Below are 24,497 nucleotides of genomic sequence, written 5' to 3' on the forward strand. Positions count from 1 at the left end.
GAGGGATGAAAGGTGACGGCCATAAAGCAAGCCCCAGGAGCCTGGCAGGGAGCCTGGCAGCACCGAGCATCGCCACTGCTTGCAGTGGGTCCAGGCAAAGTCCCCGGTGGGGCTGGGCTGGGTGGGTGCCATGGTGCTCAGCCCACCCCCCACCAAAGGGGAGCTCACGGTGGAGGGGGCTGGGGGCTACAGCAGCCCTCGGGGGCTGCAAAGGGGTTAAATGTGCGTGGACCCCCCCACAGTCTCCCCGACGAGGCTTCCCCCACCATGGGGGTCCAGTACCGAGGCACCTCCGTTTGGCAGAGGCGGCCCCCGTGCTGTTCGCCCGGCCAAGGCTGAGCGTGACCCCGTAACCTTCTCAGGCTCGGTGTATGGCAGCGCGCCGGCATCAGCGGGGGCGGCACTTCCCCTTCAGCGCCTGCGCTTGCCGCATCCCTGGAGCCGCCAGCCTGGGTAAGGGCCGAGCTGGGGGTACTGCTCGGTGCCAGCACCGGAGCTCCAGCCCCATGCTGGGCAAGACCCCCGAGGGGTGCAGAAGGATGGGCTGAACGGAGCCGGCATCTTTCTACAGCACTGGTGGGAGCTGCTGGCAGAGGCCAGCGCCGGGGCTGCGGGAAGCAAAGGCCGCTCCCCGTACAGGGGGGTTGCCAGACCCCAAGGGTCTGGCGAGGGTCCCCCCACGTTTGCCCAGAGGACGTGCGCAGCCGCAGTCCTGGTTCGAGGAGCGGCAGAGCTGGTAGCAGCAGGTGGGGGAGGACCGGGAGTCTGCTGGGCCACGGGGGGGCTGGGACCCTGGGGAGGGGGGGAGCTGAGGCCACGGTCCCCCTTAGCCCCCAGTGGCAAAGCCAAGGCAGACCCCTGCAGGCTTTTTGGCAGCTTGGGGCCCCCACCCATTCTCTGGGGCAGAGGGAGCCATCCCCACTCAGGGTGGCTCAGCACCCCCCATGAGCAGGGGCACGAGCCCATGGTATGTCCTGAGCAGCCCCTGGGGGTTTCTGTGCCCGTGACCCCCACCATGTCCCTTTCCCCTGCTCCTGCCATGGCATGGAGGGGTACATGGGATCCCCAAGGGGAACTAGGGGTGTGGAGGAAGAAGTGGGGCGGGCGAGTTAGGGCAGGAACCTGGCAAGGATGGAATCTCCAGACGCCCACCCCAGGCAAGGCTGGTGAGGGCGATTTTTAGTGAGAAGAGGGTAATTACGCCCGCGGGGTGACGCAGAGCGCAGGCTGGTGCCCAGCCGACGGGAGCTAACGCAGCTGCACAGTGCTCGGGCAGCGATTCCTGCATGTTCGCTGGCTGTGCCTTCCCAGCAGCGGGGCCTGGGGATATTCCGGGGGTCCCCATCCAAGGTGGGCGCTGCCCTGACACCGCCATGCTGTGCTGCAGGTGCTAGCATCTCATGGCGTCCTACCGCATCCGGCAGTACCGGGACCAGGACTATGACGCCGTGCGCACCCTCTTCGCCCGCGGCATCCTGGAGCACGCGCCAGCCGGCTACCGCTACGTCCTGCGCTCGGCGCGGGCGAAGCTGGAGCTGCTGGTCCTCTTCGTGGCGGTGCGGGCAGCTGCCGGCTACTGGGTGGTGGGGCTGGGGGCCGTGGCGCTGGCGCTGGTGGCCACCTGGCTGCTGGTCCGCTCCTTCAGCACCTCCTACGTGCAGCAGGCGCTGAGCACCGACCTCCACGACATCCCCGCCAGCTACCTGCGGGCGCCCGACTCCTGCTTCTGGGTGGCCGAGGCCGAGGGGGCCGTGGTGGGCATGGTGGCCGTGGCACCGACGCAGGATCTGGCCGAGAGAGGGGTAGCCCTGGAGCTGAAGCGGATGTCGGTCAGCAAGGACTACCGGGGCCAGGGCATCTCCAAAGCGCTCTGCGGGGAGGTGCTGCGCTTCGCCCGGGCGCGGGGGTACAGAGCGGTGGTCCTGTCCACTTCCATGGTGCAGGTGGCGGCCCAGCGGCTCTACGAGGGCCAGGGCTTCAGGAAGGTGGGCACCTTCAGCCCCTCGCTTCTCGGCAGCCTCCTCTGCTTCCAGGTCTTCCACTACCGCTGCGACCTTCCCGGCCGCACCACAGCCCCACCACACTAGGCATTGCCACGGCACCCCGACCCCAGCATGCGAGGCACTGCCACGGCACACTTGACCCCAGCCCCGGCACGTGAGGCGCTGCCGCAGCGCCCCTGACACTGGCCCTGGCACGGTAGGCACCGCCGCAGCACCCCCAGCCCCGGCACGCGAGGCACCGCCGCAGCACGCCCAACCCTGGCACGCTGGGCACCGCCGCGGCACCCACGTGGGGTCGGCGCTGGGGGACGGAGGCTGTGCCTGGCCAGGCTGCCGGCGCCTTTCCTAGTTTTCTAGCAGTGAGAAATAAAGAGAGACCTCTGGGAAAGCCGTGTGGGGTGTGTATGTGGGTGTGTGGGCGTACGGGTGCACGTGTGCCAGTTGCGCGTGTGTGTGGCCATGCATGCATGTGCACGCAAGCTTGCATGTCTGCATGTCCCTGCATGCAAGCTTGCGTGTGTGCCTGTGCACGTCAGCACACGCAGACCCCGGCCTCCCCATGCCCCCGGCAGCCCGGCGCGGGGCTGTGACTAACCCGGGCAATGCCCGCCGGACCGGCAGTGCCCGCCCTGCCCGCGGGAAGGGCCCAGGGCCGTCCCGGAGCTGACCCAGAGGCACCCCGGGGGACACCGCGGGGGACAGGGACCCCAGGGTGCTGGGGGGGTGTCACACTGGAATGGCGGCAGGGGACGCCCCTGGGGACAGGGGACACCCCCGGGGGGCAGGGGATCCCAGGACCCAGAAGAGGGCGGGGGGGGACGGGGGGGAGGGAAGCCGTGCCCTCACTCACGATGGCGGCGGCGCCGACCCGCCGTGCCCTCACTCAAGATGGCGGCGGTTTCCCTACCCACACCCCCTCCTTTCTGTGCCCTCACTCAAGATGGCGGCGGCCGAGCCTGCGTCGCGGCGGGGCGGGGCGGGCGGAAGCGCAGGCAGAAGCACAGGCAGAAGCGCAGGCAGAGGCAGCGCTCCCGGCAGCGCCCGGCCCGGCCCGGCCCGGCACCATGGACTGTTACACGGCCAACTGGAACCCGCTGGGCGAGGAGGCCTTCTACCGGTGAGGGGCGGCGGGGGGAGGCCCGGGCCCGGCACTGGCGCCGGGCAGAGGCAGCCCCTCCCCATGCCCAGGGTCGGCCAGGGGGTCCCGGGGCCGGTCGGGGGGCTCTCAGGGCTGGTCATGGGCCTTGGGAGGGCTCGGGGTTCCCGGGGCTGCTCGGGGGGTTTCGGGGCTGCTTGGGGGTCTCAGGGCTGGTCATGGGCCTTGGTGCTGGCTGGGGGGTCCCGGGGCTGGACAGCGGGTGGGCACCATCCCTAGCCCCCTGCCCTGTCCCTCTGTCTGCGTCCATCCATCCGTCTGTCTGTCGCCCGCAGGAAGTTTGAGCTGTACACCATGGAGTGGAACCTGAAGGAGGACCTGCGGGACTGCCTGGTGGCAGCTGCCCCGTACGGGGGGCCCATAGGTAAGGCCGAGGCCTGGCCCCGCCGGGACCCTGCGCCGGGGCACAAGCCATGGGATGGGGCTGTCCTGGGCCCCGGTGGTGGCAGCAGAGGGTCCGCGGCTCAGCCGGACTGTCCCGTCCGCAGCTCTGCTGAAGAACAACGCCCGCAAGGAGAAATCCCCCAGCGCCCGCCCGCTGCTGGAGATCTACTCGGCCTCAGGGCTCCTGCTGGCCAGCATCCCGGTGAGCTGCCCTGGGGTCGGCTGCCCCATCTTTTAAGCTGTGCCCCAAGCGCTCCATGGAGGTCTTTGATGTGCCAGGGAGTTTGGGACGGTCCTAGCTGCCCCTTGGAGGATGACAGCGGCTTTAGCTCTCTGCCCCTTGCAGTGATAAGCCCATGGGCAGGGGGACTGTGGAAGGGCTCATGGGTGGCGCTGGCGGTTGTACGGCTGGGTTGCCAACTGGGTGTTGTGGGTGAATCACGGGGCTGCGAGGACGGCAGTCACCTCTGCCCGTGCCCTTGGACAGCTCCTCTGGTCTCTCCATGGCGATGCAGGGTGCTACCACGTCTCCTCAGCACCCTAAGCTCTCCAGGGCGATGGCTCGTGCAGCTCCTACAGCCCCCTGAAAGCCTTGGAGTGGTGGTGTGTGCAAGGGGGGAGCAGGGAGAGCTGTAGGGAGAGGGAGGCTGCCCAGCCCTGGGAGAAGGGGATGGGGTGGTGACGGGAACAGCAGTGTTGGTGCCACAGGAGCATCCTCCCTTCCCTGCTGTCCGCGGCTGGGGCACACACAGGGCACTGAGGATGTGGAGGGGTAAAGAAAGCTGCTGTGACTGCAGGGCCTTGCATAAAACCAGGGTAGCTGTAGGCATCAGAGCTGTGGGAGCCCAGCTGTGGTTCTTGGCTTCATGGATGTCTCCCGGAGGGACATCCCTGGGGCTGGCCGGCCAGGAGGTGAGCAGCCCCATGGTGTGCTTGTGTTTCCTGCCCACAGTGGAAGAGCGGCCAGCTGGTGCATCTGGGCTGGACGGCCAGCGAGGACCTGCTGTGCATCCAGGAGGATGGCACCGTTCTCATCTACAACCTCTTCTGCGAGTTCAAGCGCCACTTCAGCATGGGCAACGTGAGTGGGACAGAACGGGGAGCTCAAGAGATGCCCAGGGTTGGGTTTGTGTGATGGAGAAGTGAAATGCTGCAAGGCCTCTGTGAGCACTCCCTCAGACCCCTGGGACACAGCGGGGAGCCTGAGGCTCTCCCATCCACCTTGCAGGGCTGCCTGCTTTCGGGAGTGAGATGGCAACCATCCCCATGGCCCCCGGGGCCAGAGTGATCCCCTCCTTGTTGCAGGAGTGAAGCCTGTCTGAGCTGGGGCACCTGCCAGCAGAGCAGCACAGGGCTGGGCTCACTCTCTCCGGGGTGGGTTCATTCCCAGAGCAGCAGCAGCATGGTGCCGAGCCCTGGCTACCCCAGCCTGGGCCCAGCTCTCTCTCTGTGGCGCAGGAGGTGTTGCAGAACCATGTGCTGGAGGCGAAGGTCTTCCACACGGAGTACGGCACCGGCGTGGCCATCCTCACCGGGGCGCACCGCTTCTCCCTGACCACCAACATCGATGACCTGAAGCTGCGCAGGATGCCCGAGGTTCCTGGTGCGTCTCCTCCCCGCTGCCCCTGGCTCCGGCCGGGTGCAGGGGCCTGACGCTGGTGCCCGGCAGGTCTGCAGAAGCCACCCTCCTGCTGGGCTGTGCTGTCCCAGGACAGAGTCACCATCGTCCTGCTGGCAGTCGGACAGGACCTCTACCTCCTGGACAACACCTCCTGCTCCGTCGTGGTGAGTGAGCCATGGCAGGGGTCCACAGGGAGCAGGGTGGTCTCTGCAGCCTCCCACACTCACTGGCAGGTCCTTCCCTTGTCCTCCCCGCTGTCCCACAGGCTGCTCTCCAGCCTCCCACACTCACTGGCAGGTCCTTCCCCACCGCTGCCCCACAGGCAGACGTGGGGTGCAGGGACATCTGGCCCCATCCTGGCCAGGGGCAAAGGGATGAGGGTTGAGGGGGTGCAGGGTGGGAAGGGACACCCCCACTCTCACCAGTTCTCAGCGCCTTACGCAGTGTCAGTGTCGGTATCCCCAGACTGTGCCCCCCAGGTGTGACCCTCTCCTCTTCTCTGTCCCAGACCCCCCCTGGCATGAGCCCCTCCGCTGGTGCCTATCTGCAGATGGCCGTGTCCTTCAACTACCGCTGCCTGGCGCTTTTCACCGACACTGGCTACATCTGGATGGGGCTGGCCACGCTGAAGGTGAGCGTCTCCCTTCCCTGCCCGTCGCGGGGCATTAGGGTGTCAGCCCACCACTCCTCTCCCTGCCCGGCAGACAGATCCAGCAGGGTGGGGTGTCCCACGCAGGTTTCCTTGGAGTCCCCACGGACTCAGGTCTGCAGGTTGGCCTCGCTGCCTCCCGCAGGTGTCTGCACTCCTGTCCTTGGCAGGTCCACCTTTTGCTCTTCACCTGATTTTATACCTTTTTCTATTTCTGAACTTATCTTTTTGCTGGCCTTGCACCTCTCTTTTTCTGTCCAACCCCACCCCAGATAAACAAGCCCACCAGTAATTACTTCTTTCCCGCCGGTCGCGGTTCTGTTACGTCCACACCCAAGCTTGGTGGTTCTAGTCCTGTTGGGTATCGCCATTGCTGGTGTGGTCGCTTCGGCACAGGGTCCTTGTTTGTGAGTTGTGAGTCTGCCCTGCCAAATCCCCCACGCTGTGGGGCTCGTGCTGGTGACGTGCTGGTTGCCTCCCATGCCCGCTGAAACCAATCCTTCTCCTTTCACCTTCACTCACTGAGCACAGGCAGCTTCGTGCCCTGTGTGCAGGCAAGCTGTGTGCCGCAGCCACGGAGGAGTTTCTCACGCTTTAAACACTCACACAGCATCATCGCCCTTCGACTGCGTCAGCCGTAGCCGTGGCTGCCTCCAGAGCTAGAGATGGGGCTGGGTGCTCCTGTGGGACACGCTCCCGGTGTGGCGCCCACGCTCCCAGTGCCCAGCGCAGCCTGGTCTGTGCTGCTCATCCCCCCAGCAGCTCCCCTCAGCGTGGCTCCAGCAGCACAGGCGATGCCACCGGTCCCTGCACCACTGTCCCCCTGACCCGGGTCTCTCCTGACGCAGGAGAAGCTCTGCGAGTTCAACAGCAGCATCCGATCTGCGCCCAAGCAGATGGTTTGGTGAGTGGTCTCCCCGCCAGCCTCCCCTGCCCCGGCTGTACCCACCCATGCTCCTCAGCACCCTGAGCCGGGGTCTGCTCGGCTCTGCGGCCACCCCACTACCCGCCTGGGATGAGCAGGACCCTATCCGTCCCCACCCCAGCTGTGGGGGGCTGCAGCTGGGCCAGGGTTAAGCTGGGGCTCCCTGGCAGGTGCATGCGTCCCCGGAGCCGGCAGCGTGCCGTGGTTATGGCCTGGGACCGGCAGATGATGGTGGTGGGGAACTCCACGGAGTGCATCCAGTATCCTTTGCGGAAGAAGCATCATTTCCGAAGGCCAGCCCAAATTGCGGGCCCTCCTTGGACCGCTGCCACCTCTGTCGTGGGCAAGGGGTTCTCCATGAACACCAGTGGTGTCAGTGGCCCCCCAGGACGGTCGGAGGAGGCTGAACTTGTTCCTCTCCTTTGCAGTTTTGTCACAATTTCCCCTGCCTGGCCCTGGCCAACCTGGTCCTGTAGAGCAGTGAAAACCCCTCCTGCCTTCCCCCACCCTCGGCCCCTGTCCCCCTTCCCCAAGCCTTCCTGCTGAGGGGATCCCGCTCCCCCTCAGCTCTGAGAGCAGCGCTGGGAGCCACCAAAGCCCCTGGGCTGGGAGCGCTGTCCCTGCCGAGGTCCTGTCCCAGTTCCCCAAGGGCGAGGGCTGCGGGGGTGGGGGGATTCCTGTCCCTCCCACGTGCTGATCCTGTGCCCTGCTGCCTCTCTGCAGAAAGGGGGTCACGATCCAGGGGGACAGGGGCTCCAGGGGGTTGCTCCTTGGCATCGCTGGGGCTGGCCCTCAGCAGGGCTGGGCTGCACCCCCAGCCGCTTTCTTCCCATGAGCCCTTAGCAGGGAGCGCAGGTTTGTCCTGGATGAGGATTCCTACCTGGTGCCGGAGCTGGATGGGGTCCGGATCTTGTCTCGCACCTCGCATGAGTTCCTGCACGAGATCCCAGGTGAGATGGTGCCGGGTGGTGAGGCTGAGTGGAACCCCCCGTGCCCGGGCAGGCAGGTCTCTCCTGCACTGCTTGGCACCCAGGATGCGGCCCATGGCTGTGCCCACCTCTGTGTGCAGGGGTCCGGCCTGCCCAGCCCTTTCTGGGGGCTCGGGAGGTGGCGAGAGCCCCACAGCGGAGTAGAGCCATGCCCTGACCCCACCACTGGTCTGGTGCAGGGCTCTAAACCCAGTCCCTCGCCTGGCCCTGAGCTCCCTCCTTCTCCAGCACCGTGCCAGCTCTGGTCCCCTCCTTCTCCAGCTCTGCCAAGCCCCTGTGTCCTGAGCAGGGCCCTGCAGGCTGCCCCCGCCTCCTCCTGCTGCCGGAGCCCCCAGGCTTTTTGCTGAGGCCTGGCACAGCTCGGCATGTCTGTTCCTCACCTTCTGCACCGCTGCCACCCTCACACCCCCAGAGCAGAGCTGCCGTGGCTCTGTGGGGGGTAATAGCTCCTCGGGGCATGCGTGTCCCACAGGTGCCCTGACAACATCTGCTGGACCCTTGTGTTGGTGTTTACTGGGGGCTGCGGTCGTGAGGGCTGGAAAAGCAGCCCCAAGCCGTCCATTGATGCAGCTCTGCCCACGTGCTCGGGGCGGCGGTGGCTGCGCTCCCACCCCACCAAAAGACAGTGCCGGCACGGGCTCTGCTGGGGTCCCAGAGCTGCAGGCAGGGATGGCAGGGAGCAGGTTGCAGCGGGTGCAGATGATGTGCCTGGGCTGGAGCAGCCTCTCATGTGGATTTTGTTTCGTTTTTTCCCCCTTGTCTGCAGAAGCCAGCCAGGAGATCTTCAAAATCGCCTCCATGGCCCCAGGGGCACTTCTGCTGGAGGCACAGAAGGAGTACGAGGTACAGCCCACCGCCCCACTCCAGGTCCTGCCTGTCCTTGAGGAGGCTGGGGTGGCACCAATGCCAACCACAGCCAGCGTTATCCTGCGGTGATGGGAAGGGGGAGATCCCGGAGGCCCCTGCTGGGGGTGAGGGCTCCCCTGGCACCTGCTCCCAGGGGTGCTGGGGCTCCCCGGGCTCAGCCTGGCCAGAGAGCACCCCACTGCTGTCCCCATGGGCTGCGCTTCCCTGCAGAAGGAGAGCCAGAAGGCAGACGAGTACCTACGGGAGATCAAGGACCAGAAGCTGCTCCCAGAGGCGGTGAGCCAGTGCATCGAGGCAGCCGGCTACGAGCATGAGCCGGACACCCAGAAGTCGCTGCTGAGGGTGAGCGAGGCGCAGGAGGGCTTTGGCTGCAGCCAAAAGCGTCTCCCTCCCGGCTGGCGGCCGTGCCGTGGCCGGCACAGCCCCAGCGCCGCACCGCTCTTCCCGCAGGCAGCCTCCTTCGGGAAGTGCTTCATCGACAAGTTCCCCCCAGAGAGCTTCGTGCGCATGTGCCAGGACCTGCGGGTGCTCAACGCCATCCGGGACTACCAGATTGGCATCCCCCTCACCTTCACCCAGTATCCTCCGTGGGACGGTGCATGAGTGATGACCCTGGGGCGGGAGCAGGACCTGGCCCAGGTGGGATCAGTGCTGTTTGGGGTCCCAGGCCCTGCTGGGGTGGCTGCAGGACGGGGAGGAGGGAGCTGCAGAGCCGCTTAGCTGCCGGCCCTGCAGGGTTCGGGCACCAGCTGTGCCCCAGGCCCCATGGCAGGGGTCTGTAGCTGAGACCTCTGCGCTCATCGCACCCTGTGGTGCTTGCAGAGCCGAGCTGGCTCCGCAGCCGTATGCGCTGGGGCTGGCCTAGTTGGCTGGGGGATGCTGCCGGGTCGGGGGGCACCCAGCACGCATTGCCTGTGCTCTGTGGCGTTTTGTGCTCCCTTGACCGTCCCCACAGATACAAGCGGCTCACCATCGAGGTCCTGCTGGACAGGTAAGCGTCCCTGTGAGCTGGGTGAGACAGCCCTGTCCCTGAGCAGCCTGGCAGTGTCCAGCCACGCTGCAGTCCCCATCCCCGCGATATCTGTCCCCTGGCCGGGCACTGAGTGAGCTCAGTGCCCCTCACGAGGCTGGGTGAGCTGCTCAACTCCTCGGACCCCTGTGGGGCCGTGCCACTGACCCCCCATGTGTCACTCCAGGCTGGTCCTGCGGCGGCTTTACCCCCTGGCCATCAGGATCTGCGAGTACCTGCGCCTCTCAGAGATCCAGGGTGTCAGCCGCATCCTGGCCCACTGGGCCTGCTACAAGGTAAGGAGACAGCTCGGAGGGCTCTGCCTGCCTAGGGCCGTGTGGAGACCGCTCCGCTCGCACCCTTCCAGGTGCAGCAGAAGGACAAGTCCGACGAGGAGGTGGCCCACGCCATTAACCAGAAGCTGGGTGACACGCCAGGCATCTCCTACTCGGAGATCGCTGCCCGGGCTTACGACTGCGGCAGGACGGAGCTGGCCATCAAGGTCTCTTGGCTGGGGCCGCGGCGTGTCTGGCAGGGTGGTGGGATGGTTGGGGTCACGTGTGGTGTCCACACGCTGACGGCCCCTCTGCCACCTGCAGCTGCTGGAGTACGAGCCGCGCTCTGGGGAGCAGGTCCCGCTGCTGCTGAAGATGAAGCGGAGCAAGCTGGCGCTCAGCAAAGCCATCGAGAGCGGGGACACCGACCTGGGTAAGGGTCAGGGCTGGGCAGGGGAGGGATTTGGGGTCTGGGGGAGCCTGTTCGTGGCTTTGCTTTGTGGGATGAGGGTAGCGGGAGCTGCTTGAGCCCTCAGCACGGGGCTCTGCCCTGCGCCTGGACGTCGCCTTGCTCCTCTGCTGTTGCTGCTCCTTGGGGCCAGCCGTGCAGGGGGCAGGGTCCCCACCCCCTGCTCCTGAACCGAGCTGCCTGTCCCAGTGTACACCGTCGTGCTCCACCTGAAGAACGAGCTGAACCGCGGCACCTTCTTCATGACGCTGCAGAACCAGCCAGTGGCCCTGAGCCTGTACCGCCAGGTAGGGGCTGCCGCAGCACACCCGGCCCCGGGGAGGCTCTGCGGTGTCTGTCCCCATATGCCCTAACCGCCCCCCGCATCGCTCCCCAGTTCTGCAAGCACCAGGAGCGGGAGACGCTGAAGGACCTGTATAACCAGGACGACAATCACCAGGAGCTTGGCAACTTCCACGTCCACTCCAGCTACTCGGAAAAGGTCTGTGCCTGGCGGCGGCAGGAGGAGCAAGGGAAAGGCTGGCGGGCTCCGGGCTGGCTCCTCCTCACCCAGGGAGAGACAGTGTGCTGGGAAAGGGCAGGGGGTGATTTCACGCCCGGTGGCTGCCCCTGCCCCACGCAGCCCAGCAGCACCAGCCAGGTGTTTGCAGCCGGGGAGGGTTTCCATCCTCCCCACGCTCAGGGCAGGCTCTGGGTGTGGGAAGGGAGCTCTCCACCTCGTACCCCCGGGCCGCCCCTCCTGCCCCACCTGGGGGGCTCTGAGGGCGCTGCCCCATCCCTGCAGCGTGGCATCCGTGCTGGCAGGCAGTGAAGTGGCCGTGCTCTCTGTCCTCAGCGCATCGAAGGGCGAGTAGGAGCTCTGCAGAATGCCCTGGACGAGTACTACAAAGCCAAGAACGAGTTTGCTGCCAAGGTGAGTGCAGCCGGGGCCAGGGGGGTGCCGTGGGGGGGCCCTGGTCTCCTGTGGCTGGGCAGGAGCAGAGCTGGGCATCACTGGTGCGCACAGGGCTTCGGCTGGGCCACCTCCGCTTGACATGGCACCGCAGGTCCCCCTACCCTGCTCCACGGCTGAGGCTGGGTGGGCTGCTGCCATCACTTGCTGGGGTAGGGACCCTCTGGGCCCCATGGGCAGGGCTGGGATGGGGACCCTTTATGCCGGCGCTTTGCTCCCCAGGCCACAGAGGATCAGATCAAGCTCCTGCGGCTCCAGCGGCACCTCCAGGAGGACTTTGACAAGCCCTATCTTGACCTCTCGCTGCACGACACAGTCTCCAACCTCATCCTGGATGGCCACCACAAGCGAGCCGAGCAGCTCTACCGGGACTTCAAGATCCCTGACAAGAGGTCAGTTCCAGTGGGGGGACTCCTCCGTGCATCCCCGGGGGTTCACCCCAGGCAGGAGCGGGGCTGTGGCTGTGGGGCTGCAAGGCACTGGCAGCTAGAGCACCCAGTTTGACCTGCGTCCCCAGGTACTGGTGGCTGAAGATCAGTGCCCTGGCCAACCGCGGGGACTGGGAGGAGATGGAAAAGTTCTCCAAGAGCAAGAAGTCACCCATTGGGTACCTGGTAAGAGGTTCCCCTGCTCTGGCAGGGGGCCAGCCCTGCCCCGTGGGTGGCTGTGGGGCTGAGCCACGCTGTGGGGCAGCTGGAGGGCACTGTGTGGGGCAGCCCAGGCAGGCTGGCGTGGGGCAAGGGCGGAAGCCAGCCCCCCACCCTGCTCCTCTCCAGCCCTTTGTGGAGATCTCGGTGAAACACCACAACCGCTATGAGGCCAAGAAGTACGCGCCCCGTGTGACCCCCGAGCAGCGCGTCAAGGCCTTCGTCCTGGTGGGGTGCGTTGGCTCGGCTGCAGCCGAGGGGCGGGGGGGCAGCTGGGAGGCAGATGGGGCTGCGTGGGGCAGGGTTGGAGCCCACAGCAGCAGCTGGTTCCTCATGCGGTGAGGCTGGGGATTTGGGGGCCCCAGAGGGAGCCTGGGGTCAATGAGACCCCCAGGAGTACATGGGTGGTGGGGGCTGCATGGGGTGCCTGCCCTCGCTGGGGTTGCTGCCTCCAGGATGTGGGGGATTGGGGCCTGGGGATCCTGCCCCCCTCCTGTCCCCACACAGGCCCCAACTCCCCTACTCTTCTGTAGGGACCTGGACCAGGCGGCCGATGCTGCCATCGAGCATAAGAACGAGACGGAGATGAACTTTGTCCTGTCCAAGTGCACTGCCAGCACCGACACTGCTGTGGCGGAGAAGCTGAACCGGGCCCGAGCCCAGCTCCTGAAGAAGTGAGCCCCAGCAGTTGGTGGCCCTGACCTGGCCGCTTGCCCACCATGCACTCCAGGGGCGTTCCAGCCCCTCCCCCTGCACGGGGGCTTCTCTAGGGTTCTCAGCTCTGAGCCCCCACACCTCCCCCTTGCCATAGGGTGTCTGTGCCCATGGTTGAGGGCAGGGAAGCAGAAGGGTGTCCGTGTCCTGCACCAGGGCTGGGGTCACCCTGACCCTGACAGCTGCTACAAGGGTGACGTCTTCCTTGCTGGCCGCAAAATATAGCAGCGGGATCCTCTAGTGCCTGTGCAGCCCCCTACCCCACTGAGGGTCGGGGGGTCCCCCACCCTCTGACTGTGTAGCCCCCTCACTTCATGTTCAATAAAGAGAAAAGGTCACTGTCCTGTCTCCTGGTGGGAAATGCTCAGCACCCCTGTTAGTCCCCCCAGCCTACTCAGCACCCCTAGTGACGGGGTTCCTGGGAGAAATGGGCCCTGAGGCAGAGCTATGTTGGGAGGCTGTAGGGCATTTATGGAATTACAGAGTCATTAAGGTTGGAAAAGATGTCTAGGATAATCCAGTCCACCCACCAGCCCAACACCCCCAGGCCTCCTAAACCATGTCCCCACGTGCCATGGCTACATGTTGTTTGAACCCCCCCAGGCACGGTGACTCCCCCACCTCTCTGGGCAGCCTGTGCCAGGGCCTGACCCCTCTGGCAGGGAAGGCATTTTCCCTCATCTCCAACCTAAACCTCCCCTGACGCAGCCTGAGGCCGTTCCCTCTCGCCCTGTCACTGGTGACTTGGGAGCAGAGACCAGCCCACCCCCCCTCACTCCAGCCCCTCTCAGGCAGCTGCAGAGAGAGAGAAGGGCTCCCCTCAGCCCCCTCTTCTCCAGGCTAAACCCCCTCAGCCGCCCCCCAGCACACTTGTGCTCCAGACCCTGCCCCAGCCCCGCTGCCCTTCTCTGGACACACTCCAGCCCCTCCAGGCCCTTCTTGTCCCGAGGGGCCCAAACCTGAGCCCAGCATTCGAGGTGGGGCCTCCCCAGGGCCGAGCACGGGGGCCCCATCCCTGCCCGGCTCCTGCTGGCCACACCAGGGCTGACACAAGCCCGGGGGCTGGTGGCCTCCTTGGCCACCTGGGCACTGCTGGCTCATGCCCAGCCGGCTGTCAGCCAGCACCCCCGGGGCCTTCTCCGCCGGGCACTTCCCAGCCCCTCTGCCCCAGGCCTGGGGCGTTGCCTGGGGTTGGTGTGACCCAAGGGCAGGACCCGGCCCTGGGCCTTGTTAAACCTCACACAAGTGGCCTCGGCCCATGGATCCAGCCTGTCCCGGTCCCTCTGCAGAGCCTCCCTGCCCTCCAGCAGATCGACACTCCCGCCCAGCTTGGTGTCACCTGCAACTCCCTGAGGGTGCCCTCGATCCCCTCGTCCAGATTGTTGTTATTAAACAGAAATGGCCCCAAAACTGAGCCCTGGGGAACACCCCTTGTGACCAGTTGCTGACTGGATTCAGCTCCGTTCACTCTCTGCGCCCCCTCAGACCCGTGGGTCCCCGCCCGCGGGAGGAGGCCGCGTTGGTCAGGCAGGACCTGCCCGCCGTGGGAGGGGGGTGGACCCTCCGTGGTCCGCCCGCCCGCCAGGGGGCGCCGCAGCGCTCGGTCTCGCCCCTCACGTGCTCCCGCCGTGCCCGCGCGCGGTGCGTTGTGGGGCGGCGAAATGGCGGCGCTCAGCGTGGGGCGGGCGGCGGCCGGGGTGAGGGGCCGGGGCCGGGGGGGGGGTCAGACCGAGTGGGAGCTGAGGGGTCGGTCTGGATGGGGGTGGTCAGAGAGGTGAGGGGGCTGTCTGGGCTGGGGGGATCAGAGGGGATGGGGTCTGGCTTTGGGGGTGAGGGGCCGGTCTGGCTCGGGGGGGTCAAAGGGGGTGGGGGCTGGCTTTGGCGGTGAGGGGTCGGTCTGATTTGGGGGTGTCGGACCGGCTGGGGGGGTCAGACGGATCTGTGGGCGTCAGAGGGTTTGGGGGCCTGGTCTGCGTGGGTGAGGGGCCGGGCTGGGCTGAGTCCAGCTTGGGACAGGGCGTAAGCCCTGGGTGGAGGGGGGATTCAGGCTGGGGATGCGGGGCCCAGGGGCTGGGTTGGGCTGGGGGGCGTGTGCGGGGGATGGGGGGGGTCAGCCCAGAGCAGGGGGTCTGTCTGGGGGTGGGGGGCACGTCCAGGTTGGGCGCTCTCACCTTCCCACTGCCCTGCCCCAGCGCCTCCTGCGTGCCCGGAGCCTCGGGGCGTGGAGGGGCCTGCGTGCCCCCGCCGCCGTCCAGCAGATCCCGCGGGCCAAGGTGAGAGGGGGGTCCTGGCGCCCCTGGGCCCCTCTGGCGCGGTCGGCCCCTGGCTCTCGCTGCAGGGTGCAGAGCTGTCGTGGGGAGCAGGGCAGCGAGGGGCAGGTGGCAGCGGTCCCTGGGTGGTGGAAGTGCTCCTGGACAGGCTCCGCTTGGTGGATGCAGCTTTTCTTGCTCTCAGTGCAGCGTGTTCTCCTGCCGCGCTCCCGCCACCCTTGGAGGCTCCTCTCCAGCCCTCTGGCTCCTGCTCGGCCTCGGGGGGTTGCTGGCAGGGCTGCGATGGCAAGCGTTTTGTTGTTGGTGCAGCTAAAACTGCTAGGCAGAGTGCAGTGTTGATGAAAAACCTTTTGACCCAGTCCTTGCCCCTTAATCCTAAATTCAGTGTAGCTACCTGTAGTAGTTGACAGAGAAGAGCAGAGGAAATAACGCAGTGATTGTTACAGACTGAATAAGGAAAGAGCAAGCAGTAGCCTAGCATGTACAAGCGTTATTCAGAGTCCATGGTGAGGAAATAAGAGCTGTGATGGAGAGGTGAGTTGTCCTCTGTGGAACTAAGGGTGAAGGAAACGACCCAGGTGTCAGGTAGCGAATTAACATCGTGTTTGTCACGTTCAGACCATCAGGATGGTGTGTTCCTGCTTATAAATGAAGCTGTCTTATGTTATTAAGACACTAAAGGGAAGAGCTCGGCACTGAGGCTGTTCTTTTGACCTTGAGCTGTGGCCTGTGCTGCGGATCCCTCTGCAGATGCTTTGCTGCTTCTTGAAATTTAGGTAGGCGAGGTGTTCTGCCCTGGAACTTGATTCCGAGAGACTGAAAATCAAAAGTAAAGGCTACTTTGTCTTTCTTTTCCCCCTCGCTCTTTCATTTTGCCTTCCCGTGATCACTGTTAGCCTGTGCTTCGTGCCACTGACACGTGCGTTTCCCACGTCATATGGCGCTGCTGCTTGCTCACTCCGTTTGTTGCCCGAGTAAATTGTTGGGTGCAGTTCTTGCCCCTGACTGCGGCTGTCTAGTCCTGGAGGCTAGCTCTGTGAAATCTGCTGCCTGGAGGTCAGCTCTGACAGGGAATTACTTGCTAAAGAGGATGAGGATTAGGAAAAGGACTGTGAAAATAGGAGGCAGTGATGGTGGGGGAGCAGGTGGCACTGATTTGGAGGTGGATTGCCTGTGGAACATCTGAGAAATTGTCTTTGAGACTGATGTTGTCTTCAGGACCAAAAAAAACCCCAGCATGCTCAACCAAAATCTGTGAGACAACATGAATATGATAGGAAGACCAGGTGGTTTAATAATGTGGGATTGTGCTCTTAGCTCCTCGTAAGCATTTCTGCTGTACAGAAATTCCCTGTCGTGGTTTAGCCTGGTCAGCGACTGAGCCCCACGCAGCTGGTCGCTCGCTGACCCCACCCTGTGGGGTGGGGGAGAGAGTCAGAAGGGTGAAAGCAAGAACACTCGTGGGTTGAGAGAAGAACAGTTTAATAATTAAAATAAAATAGTAATAATGGTAATGATAATAATAATTATCATGGTAATAATATAATAAGAAGGAAAATAATGAGAGAAATGAAGTCTGGGGGAGAAAAAACCCCACACGTGATGCGGCCGCTCACCACCCGCAGACCGACACCGCCAGTCCCCAAGCCGCAATCGCTGCTTCCCCCGGCCAGCTCCCCCCAGTTAATATACTGGGCATGACATCATATGATCTGGAATACCCCTTCGGCCAGTTTGGATCCGCTCTCTTTGCTGTGCCTCCTCCCCTCCCAGCTCCTTGTGCCCTTGGCAGAGCAGGGGAAGCTGGAAAAGTCCTTGACTAGTACAAGCGCTACCCAGCAACAACTAAAACATCCCTGTGTTATCAGCATTATTCTCATATTAAGTCCAAAGCACAACACTGTGCCAGTGACAGTGAAGAAAAAGTAACTCTATCCCAGCCAAAACCATGACAACACCCTACCTAGAAATGCTGTTTGAGAGGGGGTCTTTGGTTGCCTGTGGATCATGGGGTAGTGGGTGTCTCTGCTGCATGGTGTGTTCATGACAGAGGAGCAGGAGCTCATGAGGTTAAGCTCCATGTTAGTACTGCAGTAAATCCTCATTACTGAAAACTAAGCAACCTGTCTCTGGTTCGCTGCTTGCGGGGTAGGGGTCCTGTCCAGCTCTGGGGTCCGGCGGAAGGTCTGACCCTTCTTTGCTTTCTGTGCAGTCAGAAAATGCGAAGTCTGAGGGCACGTTCCAAGTCACCATGCTGCCCGGAGACGGCGTGGGCCCAGAGCTCATGCACGCCGTCAAGGAGGTGTTCAAGGTAACGGCTTCTGCCCCTCGGCGCGACGGCGGGGGTGGGGAAGGGAGGAGCAGCAGCTGCAGAGTTGGTTGAAGGTGCTGCTGGTCCAGAGGCCCTCCAGGACCAACCTGTCTGTCCCCTCCAGTGCAGAAGGGAGCTGGTTGTGAAAACCCTGGGATCTCACCCGTGCCATAAATAGGCTCAGTGTGAGCAGTACTCTTGCAAGCTGTCTCATTCTTCAGTGTCAATATATTCCCAGCCTGGGACCGTGTCCTGGAGCTGGCAGAGCCTGGGTCCATTGCCCACTCGGTCCTTCTCCCCCTGCTGAGGCAGCAGCAAGCGCTGACGCTGCCTGGGCTGGTGGTGGGGAGGAGACAGGCTCCTGTTGGGAGCATGGCCGCAGGGCTGTCCTTGTCCAGCTGTCCAGAACTCTTTAGGTCCTTCTGACCTCCTTCCTAATCAGTGATAAGCCCTGCTCTCAGGCAGCAAGGTCAGACGTCGGGGAGGAAGTCAACAGTTAATAGTTCTACATGCAAGTTCTGTCACATCAAAGGCAGCGAACGTGGGGTTGTGTGCTGCGGTTATGCAGCTGAAACACTGATTGCAGTAAGGAATGGGGGCCCTGGTGCTAGGAGTGACAGAGAACTTTGCTGTTCGGCTGGAACTGAAGGAGGCAGAGGTCCAGGTTCCCTCTCCTCACTGAGCAGGCAGTCGGGCTGGTTTAAGGTGTCGTGTCGCGGCTCTCCGAGCCCATCAGAGTCCCTCTGTAATGAGCAGTGTAACTTCCCCACCCAGTCTCTGATGTTTCTCTCGCGCAGGCTGCCAGCGTGCCCGTGGTCTTCGACGAGCATCACCTGAGTGAGGTACAGAACATGGCGTCGGAAGAAAAACTGGATCAGGTGGTTGACTCCATGAAGGAAAGTAAAGTGGCCCTTATAGGTAAGGACTTGTGCGAGGAGGGGCTCTGTGCTCTGCCTGCAGGAGCGGTGTTATCTCAAACACCATTAGGTGCTTTCAGAGGGCAGGGATCTCTGTGGTCCTGAGAAGGGAGTGTGCTGCCTTTAAGCTAAGCAGCAAATTACTGAAGTAATTACTAAACATGCCAAAGGGGAGGTTGTATTCGGCTTCTGCTTCTGAAATGGGATCTCCCAGTATGGCCCAGAGAAGCAAAGGGCCTCGTCAGGGTCCCGTATAGCAAGAGATCAGTCTCCACGCTTGGCTGAGGTCCCCTTGAAGCACCCCCGTCCCAAGCCATGCTGCCCTGTTGCCTGGGCTCAGGCGGCATCCTCAGCAGCTGTCAGCACGCTCCGTGCTCTGTGTCCTTACTCCTGCTCAACGCTGTCCCGCAGGCAAGATCCACACGCCGATGGAGTACAAGGGAGAGCTGGCTTCCTACGACATGAGGCTCAGGTGAGCCCCGTGCCCTGCTCGGCTGCCAGGGCTGGGCACCCGCGCGTCGGTCGCTGGGAAAACCGTACTGCGCTCGGTCCTGCTGTTCTGCCGCCGCACTGGGGGCTGAGGGAAGCGAGAGATCCTGAGGGACTGACTGTGGCCAGGAGCTGCCTCTGTTGAGTGTGATCCTGCTGCGTGCTTCCTTGGGGGTCCTGGGTGGCTGGAGAACGGACAGTGGTGGCCCACCTCGACAGAGGGTCGTCAAAGCCGTGCTGTGACGAGGTGTGGCTGGCTCATGATCTGTGAGGGGAAAGGTGGATGGAGGGCTAGACTGACAGACAGCAATGGGAAGGCATCTTTGGAGGTGGGGAGCTGTTTGCACCATCAGCAGCTGTTACCCGCAGTACCTGTAGGGAACAGCTGCGGCCCCAGAAGCAGCTTATGATGAAATGCTGACTCTGCTGCTGCTTCTTCTCTCGCAGGCGCAAGTTAGACTTGTTTGCAAATGTTGTCCATGTGAAGAGCTTACCGGGCTATAAAACACGCCACAACAACTTGGACCTCGTGATCATTCGTGAGCAGACGGAGGGGGAGTACAGCTCTCTGGAGCATGAGGTACGGGAGCCTCCCTCCGGCGCGCGGGTGCTCGGGGTGACGGCGACGGAATTAGGAGAGCACTTAGGGATGCGAATACACGCAGACCCAGTGAGGGCAGCGATGGCTGCACGATGGATAATGCCAGCAAAGAAGGGCATGGGTGTTAAGGAGCCTCTTGATGGGGGTGATCCGGCATCAGGCAAAGATGCCTTATCTCTGTCTCAAAGCTCGGGCGCTTTCGGCATGCTGTGGGCTGGCGAGGCAGGGTGCCGGGCTGCACAGCACACGCGACGGCTGCTCACGCTCCCTTTCCTGCCCAGAGTGCAAAGGGGGTCATCGAGTGCCTGAAGATCATCACCCGGGCCAAGTCGCAGCGCATCGCCAAGTTCGCCTTTGACTACGCCACCAAGAAGGGGCGCTCCAAGGTCACGGCTGTGCACAAAGCCAACATCATGTGAGTGCCACAGGGGCTGGTTTGGGGCGCTGTCTGATTGTCAGACACGTGGCCGTGGTCGCGTCGGGGACCTCGTCGCTCTCAGCTTTTGATCCCCGTCAGAGCGACACCAGCCTGGCTCCAGAGAGGCTGAGCTTTCCCTGGGAACAGTGTTTTCTTCTCTGTATGCTCTCACCTCCAGCGTGAGGCCTGACAGCTGCACCCTGGAGGCTGTCAGCTGAGCAGGGGAGAAGCTTTGGCATCAAAAGCTGAGCCCTCGTTGCTCCCCCGGGCCCTGTTTCTCCACCTGTGGGTGTGCCGTGGTGCGGGGTGCTCTAGGGCTTCCCCTGCCCTGCTGCAGTGGGACACCGGTTGCTGTTGGGTTACCTACTGCTGTAATGATTTCACTGTTGTCCCACAACCCTTTGACATGTTTTGTGTCTCACAGGAAATTAGGTGACGGGCTCTTCCTGCAGTGCTGTGAAGAAGTGGCAGAACTGTACCCCAAGATCAAATTTGACACCATGATCATTGACAACTGCTGCATGCAGGTGAGGATCCCGTGTGCCTGTCCCAGAGCCGCTCTGCACCACCTGCTGCTGCTGGGCCTGCTGAGCCAACCCGTAAAGATCTGAAAGGCTGCTGCCGCTGACGGTGTGGCGGGTCCGGGTGGCCGCCCTGACCCCGGGTTTGCTCCTTGCACAAGACCGGAGCCTTCTCCCTGCTCTGCTCCAGGTGAGGGCAGGGGCTGCAGGGGTTGAAGGTGCCGGGGGCATCTAGAATCACAGAATTGGTTAGGTTGGAAAAGACCCTTAAGGTCATTGAGCCCAACCGTTAACCCAGCACTGCCAAGCCCACCACTAAACCATGTCCCTCAGCACCAGCTACACATCTTTTAAACACCCTGAGGGGTGGTGACTCCACCACCTCCTGGGCAGCCTGTTCCAGCGCTTGACAACCCTTTTGGTGAAGAAGTGGTTCCTAATATCCAATCTAAACTTTCCCTGGTGCCACTATGTCTCATCTGGGCTTGCAAAACTCTGCCGGGTGACGTAGGTCGGTGGCTCCCGAGCCCTTCTGGCAGGGCTCCCCGTGCTCCCGGCTGTCACCTGAGCAGTTTGGGGATGTTTTCAGACACGGTGGGTTCTGCTGGTCCACCGATTCGTGTACCATGCGCTGTCCCTGTACCACGGCCTGTGTCAGCTGTGCAGGGGCTCATGTCCTCCCGTTGCCTCCGTGCAGCTGGTGCAGAACCCCTACCAGTTCGACGTCCTGGTCATGCCCAACCTCTACGGGAACATCATCGATAACCTGGCAGCCGGCTTGGTGGGCGGTGCTGGCGTGGTTCCCGGCGAGAGCTACAGTGCCGAGTACGCCGTGTTCGAGATGGTGAGGAGTCTCGGCTCCCCGGGGGCTGCTGTGCCGTACCGGCACCCCGGGTTGTCCAGGGGGCTGCTGGGGACAGGGCTGCGCAAGGCGGTCCATCACCGCCGCTTCTCCTCCCGCAGGGCGCCCGCCACCCCTTTGCCCAGGCGGTGGGCAGGAACATCGCCAACCCCACTGCCATGCTGCTCTCGGCCGCCAACATGCTGCGGCATCTCAAGTAGGTGCCTCTCGGGTCGGGGTGCGGTGGGGTGGGCAGCGCTGCCTCGGCCCTGCCGGGTCCTGTGGGCAGCGGGGGGGCTGACGGAGGGACTGACCCGCCGCTCCTTCCCTCTCACCAGCTTGGAATTTCACTCCAATTTGATTGCGGATGCGGTGAAGAAGGTGATCAAAGTTGGAAAAGTGAGTGTTGGGCAGCCGGCCTTGCCGCGTGTCTGTAGCTGCGTGAGTGTTGGTGGTAGCGAGCTGCTCCGCATTCTCCCTGACGGACAAGCGCGAGTCTCGGACCTCCTCGCCCGCGTCCAGCTCGGGAACCCGTGTGCGTGCAGCTGCGGCTGCAGTCAGAGCCCCTCTGCGCTTGCCTCGGGGATTGCTCCTGCTGCCCGTAGCGGTGCTTGCTGGCTCGGGAAGGTCTGGCAGGGCTGGGGGACGTCAGACGGCCTCGTTCTTGCGTGCTGCCCCGCTGGGGTGGCCGGCAGGGTGCGTAGAGGGAAGCTGCTCTGCTCTCCCTTCTCGCAGTCATTTCACTCCGTTCACAATCACGTTTCTCCCTTGTTTCTCCCCTTCCCTGTGTTGGATTTTTAGGTTCGGACACGGGACTTGGGCGGTTACTCCACCACTTCTGACTTCGTGAAGTCTGTGATTGACAACCTGCACCCCCACTATGGTGCCTAGGAACCCCGCTCGCCCCGGGGAGCCGGGGACGTCTCTGCACCCTGCAGCAGCTTCCCATAGCTTACAGCCCAGCAGCATGTCCTTCCCCTCCCGCCCGGCCCTGGCTGAGGTTCCCTAGGGGGGGGAGGAGGAGGAGGAAGGTGGCCTTCTTCCTGCCCAGCCCAGAGCCCCGTACCCACCCCCAGTCACCACCAGCGGGGGTCGCCGGAGGGACGGAGGGCAGGGCTCCCTTCGGAGTGAGGGTCCCCGCAGTCCCTCCAGGTCGCGTGGGCAGCTTCTCTGCTGTGCCCAACGTGTGCTGAGGGTGGCACAGAGCTGGGGGGGCAAAGGGGCAGCGCCTGGGGATGGCGGGACCCCCAGTTACTGTAGGAGCCTTCTACCCGCAGTGGCTTCAGCAATAAATGGGACCACGGGGCTGAGGCCCCGCTGCCAGGAATGCACAAGGGCAAAGCTGCTGGTGCGGCGTGAGGGTCCCTTCGGGCACAGTCCCATGGTAGGGAGCGGCTGCGAGGCTTTGGCACCTCCTGCCTGCAGGGAACCAGTGCAGGGTGGGGAGGGGCATTGCTCCCTTTGCCCCCCACCCCGTTATGAGTTTGTGGCTGGTTTCTGTGAGCCGGGGCAGGCCCTGGGGAGCACGGGGCTCTGGCTGAGGCACCCCAGTAGGGCCTCTGCGGGCAGCAAGTGCGCGTCCCTGCAGCCAGCAGAGCCCAGGCTCGCCCAAACCGCAGCGCCCCGTGCTCGGAGCCCAGCGGTGTGCACCCCTGGGGCTCCTGCGGGGCTGCACACGAGCTCGGTGGGACCACGGCCACACTGCCCTGTGTGCGTGCGAGAGCGAGCGACTGGGACATGTATTTAATGCTGTGCTTTGTATCTATGTTTGCAAATAAAGGGGCCGACGCTTCCCTCCAGCCCAGGTGCTGTTCCCCACCTGGCTCTGCCCCTGCCCAGCGTGGTGCAGGCTGGCAGCGAGCGCAGGGCTGGCCCGGGCCCTGCCTCTGGGGGCAGCGGCAGGGCTCAGCGCGGGCCCTGCAGCTCTGCCGCCAGCCCGTCACTGTCCCCTCCAGCCTGCTGGGGTGGGTGAGCCGGGAGGGGGGATGGAGCTGTCTGGGGAGTGGCTGCCATGAAACCCTCTGCTTGTGGGTGCTTGCTGAGACACGCCCCCCCCCCCCCCCCCCCCCCGTGGGGCTGGTGGTGTTGGGATGCCCGTGCACCCCTGCCACAGACAGCAGCCAGCTTCCCCCCCACCAGAGCTCGGGGTGGCTGAAGCCCCCTCAGCGGGTGTGGGGCACAGTGACCCCTTCCTCCAGCCTGGCCCCGTCGCACTCCTCCTTGGACACCACGGGAGCTGCGAAGAGCCTCAGAGGGCCCGGTCCCACCCACAGCGACAGCACCCAGCATGGGGCTAGGGGGTCCCCACTGTGCTGTGGGGACCCCCTCCCCCCTCCCTAACCTCCCCTCTCCTTGCAGGTGCGCACGGCGGACATGGGGGGCTACGCCACGTCCTTGGAGTTCACCCAAGCCGTGATAGCTGCCCTGGATGTCTAGGGCCCCTCACCTCAGCCGCCCCGCACCCACCCTGCCCGCCTGGTAATTTATTGCTTCTCTCTAATAAAGTGGTCTCTGCAGCACAAGGGGGGCTGCCAGGAGTGCTGCCATCACGCGTGGCCCCATCTCGCCCCTCCGTGCCCAGCTGGGGAGGGACGGCCACAGCTGCGTGACGGTGCAGCCCCTGTGCCAGCAGGGACAGCAGCATCGCCTCCCACCCCGGGCAAGGGGAGGCAAAGCCACAGCAGGGCCCCCGCAGCCCCAGCCTCCAGGCGCAGCGAAACGAGGTGGGAAAGGATCAACAACAGCCTCAGTCTTTTATTGAGGCTCAGTGACACCAAGCGCTTTCCTGCCCCCCTGCACCACACAGGCTGCGGGGACGGCCCCACGCCAGACACCACACACAGCCTGAGCCACCCCACGGGACGTGGTGGGGGTCCTCAAGGAGGCAACACTGCACAAGGACCAGCAAGGCTCAAGCACTGCCCCAGGGGCTGCTGGCACCTTGGCCAGGCCGAAGGGACTCACCTGGACCCCCAGGTGCCTAAACAGCTCATGCAGAGCCACGTTACAGCGCCAGGCATGCCGCTGCCATGAAATGCCGGTGGCCAGAGGAAGGGCCGCACCAAGCTGCCCCCCTGCAAGTCCATGAGTCCGGTGCTGGAGCACAGCCCAGCTCCACCCCACGCCCCTAGTCCTCCTCCAAGTCCCTGGCTGCCTTCTTCTTCTTTTTCTTCTTCTTCTCCTCCTCCTGGTCAGCCTCTGCCATTAGCTTCCTTTTCTTCTTGGGCAAGACCTCTTCCTCCAGCCCATTCTCCTCCAGCTCCTGCTCCGATTCAGCCTCCAGCTCCTGCTTCTTCTTCTTTTTCTTCTTCTTGGGCTCCACGTCGTTCTCCTGAGGGGAGACCCTGGGTGAGCAGGAGCTGTGCCGAGCTGGGCGGCTGCCCCAGGCACCATCCCACAAACCCCACTCGGCTACAGGATGGCCAGGCAAGGAGGAGCTGGGACCCCTTGTCCTGCCAGCCCAGGGCCG

General features: G+C 63.9%; 4 protein-coding genes across 9 annotated transcripts in view; 3 read left to right on the forward strand and 1 right to left on the reverse strand.

The window, feature by feature from the left end:
* The first annotated feature begins 373 nt into the window (after window positions 1–373).
* LOC142056831 (putative N-acetyltransferase family 8 member 5) lies at window positions 374–2,391 on the forward strand. Of its 4 annotated transcripts, none has more exons than XM_075092319.1 (3): window positions 640–746; window positions 1,388–1,556; window positions 1,662–2,391. In XM_075092319.1, the coding sequence occupies exons 2-3, from the start codon at window positions 1,401–1,403 to the stop codon at window positions 2,085–2,087; spliced, it is 582 nt and encodes a 193-aa protein (XP_074948420.1). In that variant the 5' UTR covers window positions 640–746; window positions 1,388–1,400; the 3' UTR covers window positions 2,088–2,391. The 4 variants fall into 4 exon arrangements, with proteins under 4 accessions (XP_074948418.1, XP_074948417.1, XP_074948420.1 ...); XM_075092320.1 differs by having other exon boundaries at window positions 1,665–2,391; XM_075092317.1 differs by lacking the exon at window positions 640–746 and adding an exon at window positions 374–453 and having other exon boundaries at window positions 1,388–2,391.
* A 571-nt stretch (window positions 2,392–2,962) lies between these two features.
* Window positions 2,963–13,001, forward strand: VPS16 (VPS16 core subunit of CORVET and HOPS complexes). Of its 2 annotated transcripts, XM_075092308.1 has the most exons (25): window positions 2,963–3,120; window positions 3,435–3,523; window positions 3,648–3,745; window positions 4,496–4,624; window positions 5,002–5,146; window positions 5,213–5,328; window positions 5,673–5,795; window positions 6,662–6,717; window positions 6,909–6,998; window positions 7,594–7,688; window positions 8,494–8,570; window positions 8,805–8,936; window positions 9,045–9,172; window positions 9,550–9,585; window positions 9,791–9,899; window positions 9,971–10,105; window positions 10,203–10,311; window positions 10,537–10,634; window positions 10,724–10,828; window positions 11,183–11,260; window positions 11,522–11,691; window positions 11,817–11,913; window positions 12,076–12,179; window positions 12,480–12,620; window positions 12,758–13,001. In XM_075092308.1, exons 1-25 carry the CDS (start codon window positions 3,068–3,070, stop codon window positions 12,831–12,833), a joined length of 2,589 nt encoding a protein of 862 aa, XP_074948409.1. In that variant the 5' UTR covers window positions 2,963–3,067; the 3' UTR covers window positions 12,834–13,001. The 2 variants fall into 2 exon arrangements, with proteins under 2 accessions (XP_074948409.1, XP_074948410.1); XM_075092309.1 differs by having other exon boundaries at window positions 2,964–3,120; window positions 12,480–12,764.
* Window positions 13,002–14,288: 1,287 nt separating this feature from the next.
* IDH3B (isocitrate dehydrogenase (NAD(+)) 3 non-catalytic subunit beta) lies at window positions 14,289–23,550 on the forward strand. 2 transcript variants are annotated; one of them, XM_075092313.1, is made up of 12 exons: window positions 14,289–14,357; window positions 14,853–14,933; window positions 17,143–17,241; window positions 18,039–18,159; window positions 18,570–18,630; window positions 19,095–19,227; window positions 19,530–19,663; window positions 20,091–20,193; window positions 20,885–21,031; window positions 21,151–21,245; window positions 21,367–21,427; window positions 21,830–23,550. In XM_075092313.1, the coding sequence occupies exons 1-12, from the start codon at window positions 14,322–14,324 to the stop codon at window positions 21,917–21,919; spliced, it is 1,161 nt and encodes a 386-aa protein (XP_074948414.1). In that variant the 5' UTR covers window positions 14,289–14,321; the 3' UTR covers window positions 21,920–23,550. The 2 variants fall into 2 exon arrangements, with proteins under 2 accessions (XP_074948414.1, XP_074948415.1); XM_075092314.1 differs by having other exon boundaries at window positions 23,387–23,550.
* A 217-nt stretch (window positions 23,551–23,767) lies between these two features.
* The window catches only part of DCTN1 (dynactin subunit 1), a 60,654-nt gene continuing 59,924 nt past the window's right edge, over window positions 23,768–24,497 (reverse strand). The window contains 1 exon segment of the mRNA XM_075092322.1: window positions 23,768–24,359. Coding sequence (XP_074948423.1) covers window positions 24,156–24,359 — 204 coding nt within the window. The 3' untranslated portion in view covers window positions 23,768–24,155.

Source organism: Phalacrocorax aristotelis, chromosome 4, assembly GCF_949628215.1.
Source record: "Phalacrocorax aristotelis chromosome 4, bGulAri2.1, whole genome shotgun sequence".
NCBI lineage: Eukaryota > Metazoa > Chordata > Aves > Suliformes > Phalacrocoracidae > Phalacrocorax > Phalacrocorax aristotelis.